At 46.1% G+C, this 17323-nt stretch overlaps 1 protein-coding gene across 9 annotated transcripts in view; it reads right to left on the bottom strand.

The window, feature by feature from the left end:
- nvl (nuclear VCP like) overlaps nucleotides 1–17323 on the bottom strand; it is a 95778-nt gene that overhangs the window by 14387 nt on the left and 64068 nt on the right. For 7 of the 9 annotated variants that reach the window (XM_061789242.1, XM_061789246.1, XM_061789245.1 and 4 more), the window contains 2 exons: nucleotides 3795–3871; nucleotides 2801–2892 (listed from right to left, as the gene is read on the bottom strand). In XM_061789242.1, coding sequence (XP_061645226.1) covers nucleotides 2801–2892; nucleotides 3795–3871 — 169 coding nt within the window. Of the gene's footprint in view, nucleotides 1–2795; nucleotides 2893–3794; nucleotides 3872–17323 lie in introns of those variants that run through there. The other 2 variants (XM_061789249.1, XM_061789251.1) reach the window with 1 other exon arrangement.

Genomic DNA, 17323 nt, shown 5'->3' with positions numbered 1-17323 from the left:
TCAAACAAAGAATGACGGTAAAGAAAATTTTAATTCCTTGAAAATCAGAGCATTTCATATGGTGTACTGTATTTGAAACAATCTTGCCTTTGTAATAAGTGGTATTAGTAATTGCTCTCCCCAGATTCCATTGGAAGGGTCAGAGTCCTTACGTTCCGGTTTGAGTCCGGTTAAAGACTAGGTTACAGTTCCCCGGTTGGAGTTCGGTTAGGGGTTCAGGGTTTGGGTTAGGTTTGAGTACGATAATCAGGGGTTCAGGTCCCCTGGTTCAAGTCCGATCATCTGGGGTTTCAGTCCCCAACAATTTCGAAGATGTTCAAATATTGTAAAAAAAAAAAAAAAAAAAAAAAGAAGCGCTTCTAACGGGTATTGGAAAATAGAACATGGGAAGAGCCAAAAAAAAAAAAAAAGGCCGAATTACCAGTGTACACGTCACCTATTATGTCTCGTATGACAGAAGAATATGGAGAGAAGTCTGTGGAATGTGTGGAGATGTGGATAAATGAATTTGGTTTCCCAGCAACAGGGAGCCTGTGTCTTCCCATGGGCTCTCCACCTTTGGGAGGGGCCATAGGGGTCGGGTGCAGTGCGAGCTGAGCGGTGGCCGAAGGCGGGGACGTTGGCGATCCGATCCCCGGCTACAGAAGCTGGCTCAAGGGACGTGGAATGTCACCTCTCTGGCAGGGAAGGAGCCCGATCTGGTGTGTGATGTCGAGAAGTTCCGACTAGATATAGTCGGACTCGCCTCCACGCACAGCTTGGGCTCTGGTACCAGTCCTCTCGAGAGGGGTTGGACTCTCTTCCACTCTGGAGTTGCCCACGGTGAGAGGCGCCGAGCAGGTGTGGGTATAGTTATTGCTCCCCGGCTCGGCGCCTGTACGTTGGACACCATGTTCAAGCATAAGGGTGTCCACACGTGCACTTGGCACCAGGACACCCTAGGTCGCAGTTCGATGATCGACTTGATCGATGTTCCCACCGCATGTCTTGGACACTCTGCTAAAGAGAGGGGCGCAGCTGTCAACTGATCACCACCTGGTGGCTCTGATGGTGGGGGAAGATGCTGGTCTGACTGGCAGGCCCAAACGTATTGTGAGGGTCTGCTGGGAACATCTGGCGGAATCCCCTGTCAGAAGGAGTTTCAACTCCCACCTCCGACAGAACTTTGCTCATGTTCCGAGGGAGGCGGGGAACATCGAGTCCGAGTGGACCATGTTCCGCACCTCCATTGCTGAGGCGGCCGACCGGAGCTGTGGCCGTAAGGTGGTCGGTGCCTGTCGTGGCGGAAATCCCCGAACCCGTTGGTGGACACCAACAGTGAGGGATGCCGTCAAGCTGAAGAAGGAGTCCTATCGGGCCTTTTTGGCCTGTGGGACTCCTGAGGCAGCTGATGGCAAAAACTCGAGCATGAGAGGAGTTCGGTGAGGCCATGGAGAAAGACTTCTGGACAGCCTCGAGGAAATTCTGGTCCACCATCAGGCGTCTCAGGAGGGGGAAGCAGTGCAGCCCCAACACTGTATATAGTGGGGATGGGGCTCTGCTGACCTCGACTCGGGACGTTGTGAGCCGGTGGGGAGAATACGTCGAAGACCTCCTCAATTCCACCGACACGCCTTCCCATGAGGGAGCAGAGTCTGGGTTCTCTGAGGCGGGCTCTCCTATCTCTGGGGTTGAGGTCACCGAGGTGGTTAAAAAGCTCCTCGGTGCCAAGGCCCCGGGGGTGGATGAGATTCGCCCGGAGTTCCTCAAGGCTCTGGATGTTGTAGGACTGTCCTTGTTGACACGCCTCTGGAAAATCGCGTGGACATCGGGGACAGTGCCTCTGGATTGGCAGACTGGGGTGGTAGTCCCCCTTTTTAAGAAAGGGGACCGCAGGGTGTGTTCCAACTACAGGGGGATCACACTCCTCAGCCTCCCTGGTAAGGTCTATTCAGGGGTGCTGGAGAGGAGGGTCCGTCGGGAAGTCGAATCTAAGATTCAGGAGGAGCAGCGTGGTTTTCGTCCTGGCCGTGGAACAGTGGACCAGCTCTACACCCTTGGCAGGGTCCTCGAGGGTGCATGGGAGTTCGGCCAACCAGTCTACATGTGTTTTGTGGACTTGGAGAAGGCGTTCGACAGTGTCCCTCGGGGGGTCCTGTGTGGGGTGCTTCGGGAGTATGGGGTACCGAACCCCCTGATACGGGCTGTTCGGTCCCTGCACGATCGGAGTCAGAGTTTGGTCCGCATATCCGGCAGCAAGTCAGACTTGTTTCCGGTGAGGGTTGGTCACGAGCTGTGGGTATTGTCTCTATGGTGCCTCAGTTAACGTGAAGTATGAATTAAAATCTTCCACGCATTCCGGAGCTCAAGACACTTTTCTGCCGAGAGGCCTGAAATCAGGTCATTCGAATTACTCGAGCTTATCGGCATCACTAGTGAGGATCTTCACCTTCCCTTTCCGCTCCTGAGCCAGTGTGTGCTCTCACAAGTGGGTCTTCCACACGGAGGCAACCAATCAGAGGAAAGGGGGGTGGCGGTCTTCACCAAATATGGACAAAGAGGATACAAAACTGGGTCAAACAGAAGTAGCTGTTAGAGGCTTTTCTGGACACTCATATGACAAAACCAAGGTGTTTTTTAAAATGAAATTAAATGGTTTTTTTTTTAAATGTAATTGACACTTTGATACTAAATCCATGTTAGAGAGTTACTCTATAAAGGTCTCACCAGCCAAAATACAGGACCTTTAAACTATAAAAACTTTGAAGGAGCTATTTTGACAAATGGCATCCAAAAGAAGAATTGACAAGACTGAAGTTACCAGAGGAAGATGGTTGAATACACTTGGACTTCATGTAGGCCTTCAGGGCATTAACTGATGCTTCTCTCATTAACGCCATCAGGTCAGCACCACTGTATCAAATAAATATATTATATTAGGAGAAACAAACAGACAAGTAGACAGACAGGAAGATAGACTCATTAACGATGCAATTAAGGAGGTGCAACAGTACATGTATTTTTATTCAGATTTTTCGGGATGGGATAGAGGTCTAACAAGCAGTATGTTTGCGCCACAATGAACAGATTAAGTAAGGGAAGGCAAGTCTAAGTGCTTTGCACTCTTGCCACATACTGCTTCATGAAAAAAATGCATGTAGAGCAGCTCAGCCTCTAGCTAGTGGACGTCATGGCTAGTGATATGGTTTAGGCAGTAAGTCAAACTTGCCAAAACGTCACTCAGCTTGGTTTCCCAATTGATCAGGTTCCACCAAGGGAGCGCAAAGTGCTGAAGTACCTACTGGAGAGGATTTCCTCTCACAGTCCAGAGCATTTCTTCTCAGCTACAGTACTAATCCTTGCATCCACAACAGCAAATAAACTACATTTATTACAAGTAACATGATCGCAAAAAGGAAGTTGAAACGCCAAGCAAGGGAGAGCGGGACAGGAAAGTGAAACCATTATAACCGTTAAGCTTATCTTATGTTTGTGGAAAGGAACTTAATGTGTATGTATAGCAACTGCTTTCCCTCCTGGGACTGACCAGTTAATGACAGTCCAACCATTACTGTGGCAAATTGAAGTCTACAACATGATGGAAATAAGGCTGAGAAAAAAATATTGGGTAACTAAACCCAACTGTTTTACAGCAGAAGTGTCTGAAAATATTTTTCACGAAAAGCTGTAGTAGTTGTCCCAGTTATTTTGAGAGTTTAGCAATCCAGATAAGGCCTTGAGGCACTGGGGCATGTATGAAATATAAAAATGTGTTTTGTTGTGGACGGAAGCTAATACTTCCACTTGAGACTTACGTGAAGCAGTCACAGCGTTCATCATATGCAATCTCTTCCAGACTAACATCTTTCTCCAGCAGAGGTCTGGTTCCACTCTATAAAATAGATAAAAAGATAAAAATTTAGACAGATATTTAATGTTATTTAATATACAGGTACAGAGAGTCTGACATTCTAAAGAAGCATTCAGCTTTTCTTTTTTTTAATTTTCAATTTGTTTTTCAGTTCAATTGTAGGTTAGTTTCAAAGAGATTCAATGTTTTTGTAAATCTTGGTCCAGCTTGGTCGCGACTCGACAAGCAACACAAATGGCTGCATATGCAGAGAATGTTAGATATATTAGTGCTTTGTCTGCATGTTCCACATACATTGAGGAGTGACAATCAATGTTACCGTACAATACCATGTACACTAACTAAACTACACAAGCTCAGGGTGCAAGCACAATCTACTGTCCGACAAGAGAGATTGATAACGTGCAGCAAAGATGCTACAGCAGGGGAGAGACCAGGACAACAAGTCACCAGGGAGATTTCATCACCATCCCCACACTCCCAGATTGGGGGCCCTCTTCAGATTCTCATTTTTGCTGAGAAACTTTCCACTCCTATCCGAGAGGGATGACACAGAAGTACTTAGGATAGGTTGTTCAAATTCTAAAAATGCTTCGGAAAGGTGCCTCGATGCCGCCTTTAAGCCGCTTTTAGCATAGGTTGCACCGCAGCAACCGTTACGAACATAGCTATATTACCCACAATCCTTCATATTCATAAAGTAATAGACCACCGACGAAGTTCACAGACTACACAAAGGCGCACAAGAGTTCCATACGAGAGACTTTAAAAATAATTCAATAAAACCTTTAATAATAATAAAAATAAGAGTATAAACAAACATGCATCAAAAATAGTCTTAGTGAACAATAGCAATGTAAAGATAGAAATTGTGCAAGTTCTCCCACTTAAAAAGATGAGAGGCCTGTAATTTTCATCATAGGTATACCTCACCGATGAGAGACAACATGAGGGGGGAAAAAAAAATAAATGAATAAAAATCCGGAAAAATCACATCGTCTGATTTTAAAGAATTTATGAGCAAATTATGGTGGAAAATAAGTATTTGGTCACCTACAAATAAGCAAGATTTCTGGCTCTCACAGACCTGTAACTTCTTTAAGAGGCTCCTCTGTCCTTCACTCGTTACTTGTATTAATGGCACCTGTTTGAACTCATCAGTGTAAATGACACCCGTCCACAACCTCAAACAGTCACACTCCAAACTCAACTATGGCCAAGACCAAAGATCTGTCAAAGGACACCAGAAACAAAATTGTAGACCTGCACCAGGGTGGTAAGACTGAATCTGAAATAGTGTGAAGAAATCAACTGTGGGAGAAAATGGCAGACATACAAGACCACTGATAATCTCCTTCGATCTGGGCTCTCCGCAAGATCTCACCCCGTGGGGTCAAAATGATCAATGAGCAAAAATCCCAGAACCACACACGGGGACCTAGTGAATGACCTGCAGAGAGCTGGAACCAAAGTAACGAAGGCTATCAACAGTAACACACTACGCTGCCAGGGACTCAAATCCTGCAGTGCCAAACTTGTCCCCCTGCTTAAGCCAGTACATGTCCAGGCCCGTCTGAAGTTTGCTAGAGAGCATTTGGATGATCCAGAAGAGGATTAGGAGAATGTCATATGGTCAGATAAAACCAAAATAAAACTTTTTGATAAAAACTCAACTTGTCGTGTTTAGAGGAGAAAGAATGCTCAGTTGCATCCAAAGAACACCATACCTATGATGAAGCATGGGAGTGGAAAAATTATGCTTTGGTGCTGTTTTTCTGCAAAGGGACCAGGACGACTGATCCGTCTAAAGAAAAGAATGAATGGGGCCATGTATAGTGAGATTTTCAGTGAAAACCTCCTTCCATCAGCAAGGGCATTGTAGATGACACGTGCCTGGGTCTTTCAGTTTGACAATGTTCCCAAACACACCGCCTGGGCAACGGAGTGGCTTCGTATGAAGCATTTCCAGGTCCTGGAGTGGCCTAGCTAGTCTCCAGATCTCAACCCCAAAGAAAATCTTTGGAGGGAGTTGAAAGTCTGTGTTGCCCAGCGACAGCCCCAAAACATCACTGCTCGAGAGGAGATCTGCATGGAGGAATGGGCCAAAATACCACCAACAGTGTGTGAAAACCTTGTGAAGACTTATAGAAAACGTTTGACCTCTGTCATTGCCAACAAAAGGTATATAACAAAGTATTGAGATGAACTTTTATTCTTGACCAAATACTTATTTTCCACCATAATTTGCTAATAAATTCTTTAAAAATGTGATTTTCTGGATATTTTTTTTTTTTTTACACATTTTGTCTCTTATAGGTGAGGTATACCTATACCCATTAACTTCTTAAACAGTTAACCTACAATTCCTGTGTAACATGCCGCCAATTTTGTCTTCCAATTGCTGTCACATCTCTGTTGGGCCAATGATACATTATTCGTGCACTCACACTAGTAGTCTTGCCACTCTGCACTATTCCCGTTATCTGTTGTTGACCAATACTGGCCACTCATGTGCTTGAGAGGTATCGGCCCCATTTGCACAATGGTTACAGTACCAGACTATTGCTCTATTAGTCATTTCAAACTGCTCCAAATTGCTAGGACTATGCGTCATTTGCACAATTGTCAGGGGGAAAAACAAAAAACAAAAAAACAACAACAAAAAAAAAGTACCGCAATTTCCACATTACTGGTAACCTTTCATTGCTCAGTGACTCTACGTACTCTGCTTTTATGAGTTTATGTCTCAAAATTAATTTCTGTCAAATGGCTGTCTGTTGTACTAGAGCGGCTCCAACTACGAGACAAATTCCTTGTGTTTTTGACATAGTTGGCAAAATAAAGATCATTCTAATTCTGAACAAAAGCAATACACCACCCCCACCCATCCACCCGAAAACCCTCGAGCTTTGGCAGAAAATGTCGAGTGGTATACTTCACCCATCTACATCTAAGCTTGTTATGAGTCATTTTTTAAGTCGGTCCGCTTTTGAGTGACTGATATGATATATGATGTGATATGCGATAGCACCTTGCCTCTTTTGATCGGTTCATTTACCCCTTTAACATTGCATGTGCAGAAGATCAAATCGACTTTCAAATTTATGTTTGCGTTGTCTTTCATTGGTCTAAATTATGGCAATATAACTAAATTATTCTGTCTCAATGCGGTCAGGATGAAAAGCCAACCCCCCTTCCCCCAAAAAAACCCATCAAAACAAACTTAAATTTAACACGTGAACAATGGAGCCAAGCCTTTTCGTTAACCATAAAAAGCAGAAAAGGAAAGGCAAAAAGGATGCCGCCAAAAACGGAAAAAGTTCTTTATCTCTAACTTCCTCTTCACTGAAGTAGCTCCGAAGCGAATTGTTAACATTTGACATCAAAGTAAGCCTCTTTGTCTGTAAAATACACCCTTAGGAAAAGAAGATTTCTCGTCAAAGTGAAGCCTAAATAGTGCGATGTTATTGCCCTTAGCTTTTACTTGTATTAAGCATACCTCAGCAGGTCTAACCAGCCTGCATAAACAAGTGTCCAGAACTTGTAATCAAATGTCTATCGAACATAGTATCTGGTGTAGATCTGTCCTGTCATGGTCTGAATTGTTCTTGCGCGTAGCGACGGGCTTTACTGGGGACTGTGAAAATCCACTCCGACCTGTTGTGTGTGACTAAGTTTGGCCGGGTGTATAAGTCCAAATTTAACTCCAGGTTCGTCTCGCACCAGACTCCTGATCCCTGACGTATTCCAACAAAGGTTAAGGAAAGGTGGCATAAAGGTTAGGAGATTGGACATTCCGAAGACGCTCTGGGTCTCGAGGACCCAAACAACCCCTTAACATATGCTTGGTTACAATACATAATGGCTGCCAGAGTAGAGAGGCAACAGAAATGTTTTTTTCGGAATAACTCGTTACGCTGGCCAGACAAATTATTCATACTGCCAAAGGTGCATTTGTATACACATTTGTCTGCTCTAACATCCAGTCACCCGAGCCTCCCTCACTCAAGAACTCACTTGTCACATACAGTGGGGCACAAAACTAGTCAGCCACCATTTGTGCAAGTTCTCCCACTTAAAAAGATGAGGCCTGTAATTTGTATACCTCACCTATGAGAGACAAAATGAGTGTGTGTGTGTGGGGGGTGGGTGGGTGGGGTGGTGATCTGGAGACTGGCTAGGCCACTCCACGAAAATCCTTCTTACGAAGCCACTCCTTCATTGCCCGGGCGGTGTGTTTGGGATCATTGTGATACTGACAGACCCAGCCACGTTTCATCTTCAATGCCCTTGCTGATGGAAGGTGGTTTTCACTCAAAATCTCACAATGCATGGCCCCATTCATTCTTTTCTTTACACGGATCAGTCATCCTGGTCCCTTTGCAGAAAAACAGGCTCAAAGAATTATGTTTCCACCACCATGCTTCACAGTAGGTATTGTGTTTGGATGTACCTCGGTATTCTTTCTCCTCCAAACACGAAAAGTTGAGTTTTTACCAAAAAGGTCTATTTTGGTTTCATCTGACCATATGACACTCTCCCAATCCTCTTCTGGGTCATCCAACTGCTCTCTAGCAAACTTCAGACAGGTCTGGACATGTAGTGGCTGAAGCAGGGGGACACATCTGGCACTGCAGGATTTGAGTCCCTGGCGGCGTAGTGTGTTAGTAATGGTTGCCTTTGTTAATTTGGTCCCAGATCCCTGCAGATCATTCTCCAGTGTGGTTCTGGGATTTTTGCTCACCGTTCTTGTGATCATTTTGACCACACTGTGTGAGATCTTGCGTGCAGCCCCAGATCGAGGGAGATTATCAGTGGTCTTGTATGTCTTCCATTTTCTAATAATTGCTCCCACAGTTGATTCTTCACACCAACCTGCTTACCTCTTGCAGATTCAGTCTTCCCAGCCTGGTGCAGGTCTACAATTTTGTTTCTGGTGTCCTTTGGCAGCTCTTTGGTCTTGGCCATAGTGGAGTTTGGAGTGTGACTGTTTTGAGGTTTTATACTGATAACGAGTTCAAACAGGTGCCATTAATACTTGTAACAAATGGAGGAGAGAAGCCTTTAAAGAAGAAGTTACAGATCTGTGAGAGCTTGCTTGTTAGTAGGTGACCAAATACTTATTTTCCACTATAATTCGCTAATAAATTCTTTAAAAATCAGACAATGTGATTTTCTGGATTTTTTTTCTCATTTTGTCTGTCATAGGTGAGGTATACCAGTGATGAAAATAACAGGCCTCTCTCATCTTTTTAAGTGGGAGAACTTGCACAATTGGTGGCTGTAAATACTTGTTTGCCTCACTGAAAATGGTTTGTCCCTTTTATTTCACTTGAAGCAAAGGAAATTCGATAAATTCCACCATTGACTGCTATGGTATTTTAAGGGTGAGCTTCACCCTCCCTCCATCCATCCATCCATCTTCTACCGCTTATCCGAGGTCGGGCCACGGGGGCAGTAGCTTTAGCAGGGACGCCCAGTCTTCCCTCTCCCCAGCCACTTCCTCTACCTCTTCCGGGGGGATCCCGAGGTGTTCCCAGGCCAGCCGAAGGACGTAGTCTCTCCAGCGTGTCCTGGGTCGTCCCCGGGGTCTCCTGCCGGTGGGACGTGCCCGGAACACCTCACCAGAGAGGCATCTGAATCAGATGCCCCAGTCGCCTCATCTGGCTCCTCTCGATGTGGAGGAGCAGCGGCTCGACTCTGAGATCCTCCCGGATGACCGAGCTTTTCACCCTATCTCTGAGGGAGAGCCTGGAGACCCTGCAGAGGAAACTCATTTTGGCCGCTGTATCCGGGATCTGTTTCTTTCGGTCACCACCCACAGACCATAGGTGAGGGTAGGAACGTAGATCGACCGGTAAATCGAGAGCTTCGCCTTTCGGCTTAGCTCCTTCTTTACCACAACGGATCGATACAAAGTCCGCATCACTGCAGACGCTGCACCGATCCGCCTGTCGATCTCCCGTTCCATTCTTCCCTCACTCGTGAACAAGACCCCAAGATACTTGAACTCCTCCACTTGGGGCAGGATCTCATCTCCGACCTGGAGAGGGCACACCACCCTTTTTCGACTGAGGACCGTGGTCTCAGATTTGGAGGTGCTGATTCTCATCCAATCCGGTTCACCCCTGTCACACTCAGCTACGAACTGCTCCAGTGAGAGTTGGAGATCACGGCTTGATGAAGCCAACAGAACCACATCTGCAAAAAGCAGAGATGCAATACTGAGGTCACCAAACCGGACCACCTCTATGCCTCGGCTGCGCCTTGAAATTCTGTCCATAAAAGTTATGAACAGAATCGTGACAAAAGGGCAGTCTTGGCGGAGTCCAACCCTCATTGGAAACGAGTCCGACTTACTGCCGGATATGCGGACCAAACTCTGACTCCGGTCCGCTCCGAACAGCCCGTATCAGGGGGTTCGGTACCTCATACTCCCGAAGCACCCCCCACAGGACCCCCCGAGGGACACGGTCGAACGCCTTCTCCAAGTCCACAAAACACATGTAGACTGGTTGGGTGAATTCCCATGCACCCTCGAGGATGTAGAGCTGGTCCACTGTTCCACGGCCAGGACGAAAACCACAATGCTCCTCCTGAATCTGAAATTCGACTTCCCGACGGACCGTCCTCTCCAGCACCCCTGAAGAGACCTTACCAGGGAGGCTGAGGAGTGTGATCCACCTGTAGTTGGAACACACCCTCCGGTCAATCCAATCCAGGGGCACTGTCCCCGATGTCCACGCGATGTTGCAGAGGCGTGTCAACCAGGACAGCCCCACAACATCCAGCGCCTTTAGGAACTCCGGGCGAATCTCATCCACCCCTGGGGCCTTGCCACCGAGGAGCTTTTTAACTACCTCGGTGACCTCAATCCCAGAGATAGGAGAGCCCGCCTCAGAGACCCCAGACTCTGCTTCCTCATGGGAAGGCGTGTCGGTGGAATTGAGGAGGTCTTCGCAGTATTCTCCCCACCGGCTCACAACGTTCCGAGTCAAGGTCAGCAGCGCCCCATCCCCACTATACACAGTGTTGATGGTGCACTGCTTCTCCTGCGAAGCCGGATGGTGGACCAGAATTTCCTCGAAGCCGTCCGGAAGTCTTTCGCCATGGCCTCACCGAACTCCTCCCGAAGTTTTTGCTTCAGCGACCACCAAAGCTGCATTCCGCTTGGCCAGCCGGTACCCATCAGCTGCCTCAGGAGTCCCACAGGCCAAAAAGGCCCGATAGGACTCCTTCAGCTTGACGGCATCCCTCACCATTGGTGTCCACCAACGGTTCCAGGGATTTCCGCCATGACAGGCCCTGACCACCTTACGGCCACAGCTCCGGTCGGCCGCCTCAGCAATGGAGGAGCGGAACATGGTCCACTCGGACTCAATGTCTCCCGCCTCCCCCGGAACATGACCAAAGTTCTGTCAGAGGTGGGAGTTGAAACTCCTTCTGACAGGGGATTCTGCCAGACATTCCCAACAGACCCTCACAATACGTTTGGGCCTGCCAGGTCACACCGGCATCTTCCCCCACCATCGGAGCCAACTCACCACCAAGTGGTGATCAGTTGACAGCTCCGCCCCGCTCTTCACCCCAAGTGTCCAAGACATGCGGCCGCAAGTCCGATGACACGACCACAAAGTCGATCATTGAACTGCCCTGGTGCCAAGTGCACGTGTGGACACCCTTATGCTTGAACATGGTGTTCGTTATGGACAATCCATGATGAGCACAGAAGTCCAATAACAGAACACCACTCGGGTTCTGATTGGGGGTGGCTGATCTGGGCGTGGCGTTCCTCCCAATCATGCCCTTCCAGGTATCACTGTCATTGCCCACGTGAGCATTGAGTCCCCCAGCAAAACGATGGAGTCCCCATCGGGAGCGCTCTCCAGCACCCCCTCCAAGGACTCCAAAAAGGGTGGGTACTCTGAACTGCTGTTTGGTGCGTAGGCACAAACAACAGTCAGGACCCATCCCCCTACCCGAAGGCAGAGGGAGGCTACCCTCTCATCCACCGAGGTGAACCCCAGTCTACAGGCGCCGAGCCGGGGGGGGGGGGGAATAAGTATACCCACAACTGCTCGGCGCCTCTCTCCGTGAGCAACTCCACACTGGAAGAGAGTCCAACCCCTCTTGAGAGGACTGGTCCCAGAGCCCAAGCTGTGTGTCGAGGCGAGTCAGACTATATCAAGTCGGAACTTCTCGACCTCACACACCAGCTCGGGCTCCTTCCCCGCCAGAGAGGTGACATTCCACGTCCCTAGAGCCAGCTTCTGTAGCCGGGGTTCGGATTGCCAAGTTCCCTGCATTCGGCCACCACCCAGCTCGCACTGGACCAGACCCCTATGGCCCCTCCCACAGGTGGGAGGGGGACCCAAATTACCCTTTCGGGCTGTGCCCGCCCGGGCTCCATGGGTGCAGGCCCGGCCACCAGGCGCTCGCCCTCGAGCCCCACCTCCAGGCCCTGCTCCAGAGCGGGGCCCCGGTGACCCGCGTCCGGGCAAGGGAAACCTCAATCCATTTAATGTATTCTTCATAGGGGTCTTGGGAGCCATGCTTTGTCTGGTCCCTCACCTAGGAGCTGTTTGACATGGGTGACCCTACCAGGGGCGTGAAGCCCCAGACAATTTAGCTCCTAGGATCATTGGAGCCCTCCACCACGATAAGGTGACGGCTTCCAGGATGGGTAGCTTCACCCTAACCTTTTAAATATTTCTTGACCAGAATTAAAAGTTAACTTTTCAATCCCCTCAGTCAGTCAGCATTTAACCAATATGGAAAATTAGCATATCTGTGCTTTCACCAAAGCCTCAGTGTGTTCACAAGTGTTACATGGACTTGGGTGGCTTGGTCATGAGAATAACCGTTTTAAGGTGAAGTTTCTCAGTGAAATTCAGATGTTAAGTCATTTCGGTCTCATAAGGAGCCATTTGACACTCCGGGCACTGCAGTCGATCGACAGCCTCCAGTCAACAGATGACACAGCCCCTTCCTGCTGACACAAACAATTTTGAAGTCCCGCAGTATTATTCAACTCGCTGTCTTGACTCAATACCACCTGACCTTTTCAAAACTATTGCCAAGTCTGTGCTCACTGATTTTCAGCAAGTAATCAACTGCTCACTTCAGTCAGGCGAGTTTCCTAAACCCCTGAAAGTTGCTGGGTGTCAGTTCTTGTCTTGTTGAATCTCAGTGTAGCATTTGAAACAGTAGATCATAACATACTGTTGAACCGGTTGGAAATGTCGGTAGGCCTCAATGGAACAGTCTTTATGTGGTTCAGGTCCTACCTGGAGGAAACGGCTCCCTAAAGGATCAGTTGTTGGACCCCTTTTGGTTCAGCTTGTATATTAGGGTGGTCATTAGTTTTTAACTTATAAAAGTTGATGCTTGCGCTCCACCAATATGTTTGAAATCATAAAAAAACTGGGTATAATCTTCATCAATATTTAGAGGTTGCTCAAGACCTTTGAACTTTTACACGTATACTATGCATGTTAGTCAGGACTTTTCCCGTATCATGTGATATATTGTGCTTACATGTATCATCACAATCAGAATCATCTTTATTTGCCAAGTATGTCAAAAGCACACAAGGAATTTGTCTCCTGTAGTTGGAGCTGCTCTCGTAAGACAACAGGCAGTCAATTGACAGAGAATACTTTTGAGACATAAAAACATAAACACAGTCACTGAGCAACAAAAGGTTACCAGTATATGTAGTAATGCCGGTACAATTATTATAATTATTTTTTTGACAATTGTGCAAAATGATGCAGAGCCCTCTAGCAATTAGAGCATTTTGAGATGACTGGTAGAACAATAGTCTGGTGCAGTGACCATTGTGCAAATGGCGCAGAGACCAAGACATTTATGCAGTTTAAAGTGGCTAGTAGTGTGTTTATGGGAATTTCTGACCATTTTTCCAGAAGCACACTTGTGAGGTTACACACTGATGTTGGACGAGAAGGCCTTGCTCTCAATCTCCGCTCTAATTCATCCCAATGTGTTCTACAGAGTTGAGGTCAGGACTGTACAGGCCAGTCAAGTTAATCCAACATCAAACTCTGTCTTCCATGTCTTTATGAACCTTGATTTGTGCAATGATGCACAGTCATGTTGGAACCGAAAGGGGCCATTTCCAAACTGTTTCCACAAAATTGGAAATGTCCAAAATATTAGCCCTTGAACTCCAGTGAAAGGAACTCTGAATGCTTCATCATACAAAGAGATTTTGGACAGTCAAACAATTTGGGGATTACCCGTTCTTGTTCCAACATGACTGCACTGATGCACAGAGCAAGGTCCAGAAAGACATGGATGACAGTCTGGTGTGGACGAACTTGACTGGCCTGCACAGAGTCCTTCCCTCAACCCAATAGAACACCTTCAGGTTGATTTCGAGTGGACAGTGAGCCAGACCTTCTTGTCCAACATCAGTGTGTGACTTCACAAATATGCTCCTGAAAGAATGGGCAAAAATTCCCATAAACTCACTCCTCAACCTTGTTGAAAGCATTCCCACAAGACAAAGCTTTTACAGCTGCAAATGGTAGACAACATCATATTTTGAATCATATTTAGAATGGATTTAGAATGGGATACCACTTAAAATCATATGTCAGTCAAAGCAGGTGAGCGAATACTTTTGGCAATAAAGTGTATGTGGGACTCCCGAGATGCCTAAAGACTGTTCAATCACACACAGGCTGAAGGTTATCAATGGTTTGGCTGAGAGGGGTGTCGCCCTCATCGAGGAGTATAACTCCTTGTGAACCAATAACTTACTGCAAGGTTTCACAAACCCTGGGAGGAGATTCCCTGATGCGAAAAAGAGCACACTAACTATAAGTGAACAACAGAAGCGGTTCTGGCAGCAGCCGCACTGATGGCCCCCCACCCCACTCCAGCCCCCCCTGCCAATCTCCTCGTCTCCTCGATGGGATTTCTGGTGAGAGCCGCTAACATAAACAGAGGAGCGAGGAAGTTGCAAAATTGGATGAGCGCCATTGTTTTGGTGTGCGTTGCTAACTGCTACCCTAGCTATCAGCCAATCAGAAGCTACGCTGAAGTGCGAAAGTCATGCTGTGAGTCTTTGTGTCAGCCAATTCCAAGCCGTGTAACATGTCAAGCGACGCCTTCGGATGAGTATGGGCTCCGTGGGCAGTCGCTCATATTGATAATTAAAATAATGAAAGTTTTGGTTTTTTTTTTCCGTGCCGCCCCTCAGAGAAATGTGCCCTGGGGACCTGGTGACAATAGTTACTAATAACTAAAACTTTATCATCATGATATAGTACTATAGCTTTGATTTCAACATCAGTCATAAAAGCATGATACAGTTTTTTGTTTGTTTCTTTTTATGATGGAGCATATTTGTGCTACAAGAGTGACAATAGTATTAACCACTAAAACTGTTTAATATGATACTAATGCAACATTCTGTCATACAAGCATGACCCGTTTATTTAGTTTGATAATGAAATACAAAGGTATTTGTATTATGTTGTTTGTCCAGATGAAAGAAATGCTAATGGAATAGAAACCAAGTAGGGCTCAGAGATCTCCAGACTCGAGTCAAATAGTGGCGCACGGAGTCCAACCCAAACATTGTGAAGCAGCATTTAGCGGTTATCCTGCATACAAATTGAATAAACTGGCAATAGAAGTGAAGCCAGCCCCAAGTGTGAATGTTTTTAAGGCCAGGTTAAAAACTATTCTTTTTTTTTTACTCATGCTTATGATTGAGCATTTTAAAGCATTTCATCTTCATTGTCTACCTTGCACCTGTTCTTTTAGTAATTTTGTAACTATTACCAGCGTAGTTCTTGAAAAGGTTGCTGTCGTGGAAAAGGGGCTGATGTGGGTGGTCTGCAGTATACCTTGTTTTGGCAAATATTTAACTGACAGAAAAGGGAAGCAATCTTGTCTTTGGGGTTTTTTATTACAAGAACGAAAGAAAAAAATCTTTGCAAAGAGAGGAAAAGGTACAAGCCGTCACGAGTTGTTACCCCTTACTGAAGTGCAAGCGAAGAATCACCGTTATACAGAAGTGAGAGAGAGAGAGAGAGAATAAGAAAAAAAGAAATATACCCCTCTCATTCCCACAACATTCTCACACAATTAGCTTCGTCCAGCTGCACTCAAACATATCTTTATGGGAATGGGTACATGCAGAGGAGGAGAAAGGAAGCGAAAAACAGGGAGTAGTCAAAACCGTCCTGAGCACATTCGCAAGGACACACCAAAGTACTGTGCTCAGAGCTATGGAACAATAAAACATGCAAAGGTTATATAAAACTAACGCGATATATATTAAACATACATTTTCCAAATCAACCTCCAAACAGGAACTCTGGGAAGCAATTCTTGCATCCTAATTCAAGATACAGGCAGAGACTATTCATAGATTTCCAATTTCAATTACAGAGCGTTGACAAGGTGATATCGAAGAAGGGCTCCCATGTTAACATGCAACTTGATCAGAAAAAAGGCTTTTTGTTGTGATAGCATTTCGTTTTTTAAAGGCTCTCAAAAAACAACAGAAATGCGACGGAATTCAGATCGTTACAACCTATTTGTTCTTTAACTGTTGTGCATAATACTTTGGAACACTAGGAGTAATTTGAAAAAAATAGTTATGGTAGATTTGTTCAATAAAGACAATTATTCTAGAGTCTTGGCGCGTTAGAAAAACTAGTTTGAAAAATTAACAGAAACAGCACATGGCTTATAATTTGGAACACAAAATATAGTTGTGGTCAGAAGTTTACATACAAATGCATGCATGTCATTAATTTGGAGCTTTTCATGATTTACTAAGTTCTTTTAAATGTATTTATTTATTTTTTTAAAGGCACGGCGACGACTGGTTAGCACATCTGCTTCACAGTTCTGAGGACCAGGGTTCAAATCTCGGCCCCGCCTGTGTGGTGTTTGCATGTTCTCCCCGTGCCTGGGTGGGTTTTCTCCGGGTACTCCTGTTTCCTCCCACATCCCAAAAACATGCAGGGTAGGTTAATTGAAGACTCTTAATTGCCTGTCGGTGTGAATGTGAGTGCGAATGGTTATTTTGTTTATATGTGCCCTGCGATTGGCTGGCGACCAGTTCGGGGTGGACACCGCCTCTTGCCCGAAGATAGCTGCGAAAGGCTCCAGCACGCCCGCGACCCTCGTGAGGATAAGCGGTACAGAAAATGTATGGATGGATAAGTTCTTATTAGAGCGTGGAATGATTATACAACCTTACAAGAAGTATGCAGGCTCAAATATTTCCATCCACCGACATTCCTGAGCAAGTTTAATCCTAAATAGATGCTTTTTGTAGGCATCGATACGTTTCAGACATAATTCTAGCTATATATTTGACCATCCTTGGCAAAACTGAACCAGAGAAATGTTCAATAGAGTTGAGATTGGGTTTTTGAAACGCAAGTTTCATACATTTTAAAATACGACACAAAATTCACGTAATGT

Source organism: Phyllopteryx taeniolatus, chromosome 11, assembly GCF_024500385.1.
Source record: "Phyllopteryx taeniolatus isolate TA_2022b chromosome 11, UOR_Ptae_1.2, whole genome shotgun sequence".
NCBI lineage: Eukaryota > Metazoa > Chordata > Actinopteri > Syngnathiformes > Syngnathidae > Phyllopteryx > Phyllopteryx taeniolatus.
Note: the sequence above shows the minus strand (reverse complement) of the source record. Positions and strands in the feature narration are given on the sequence as shown.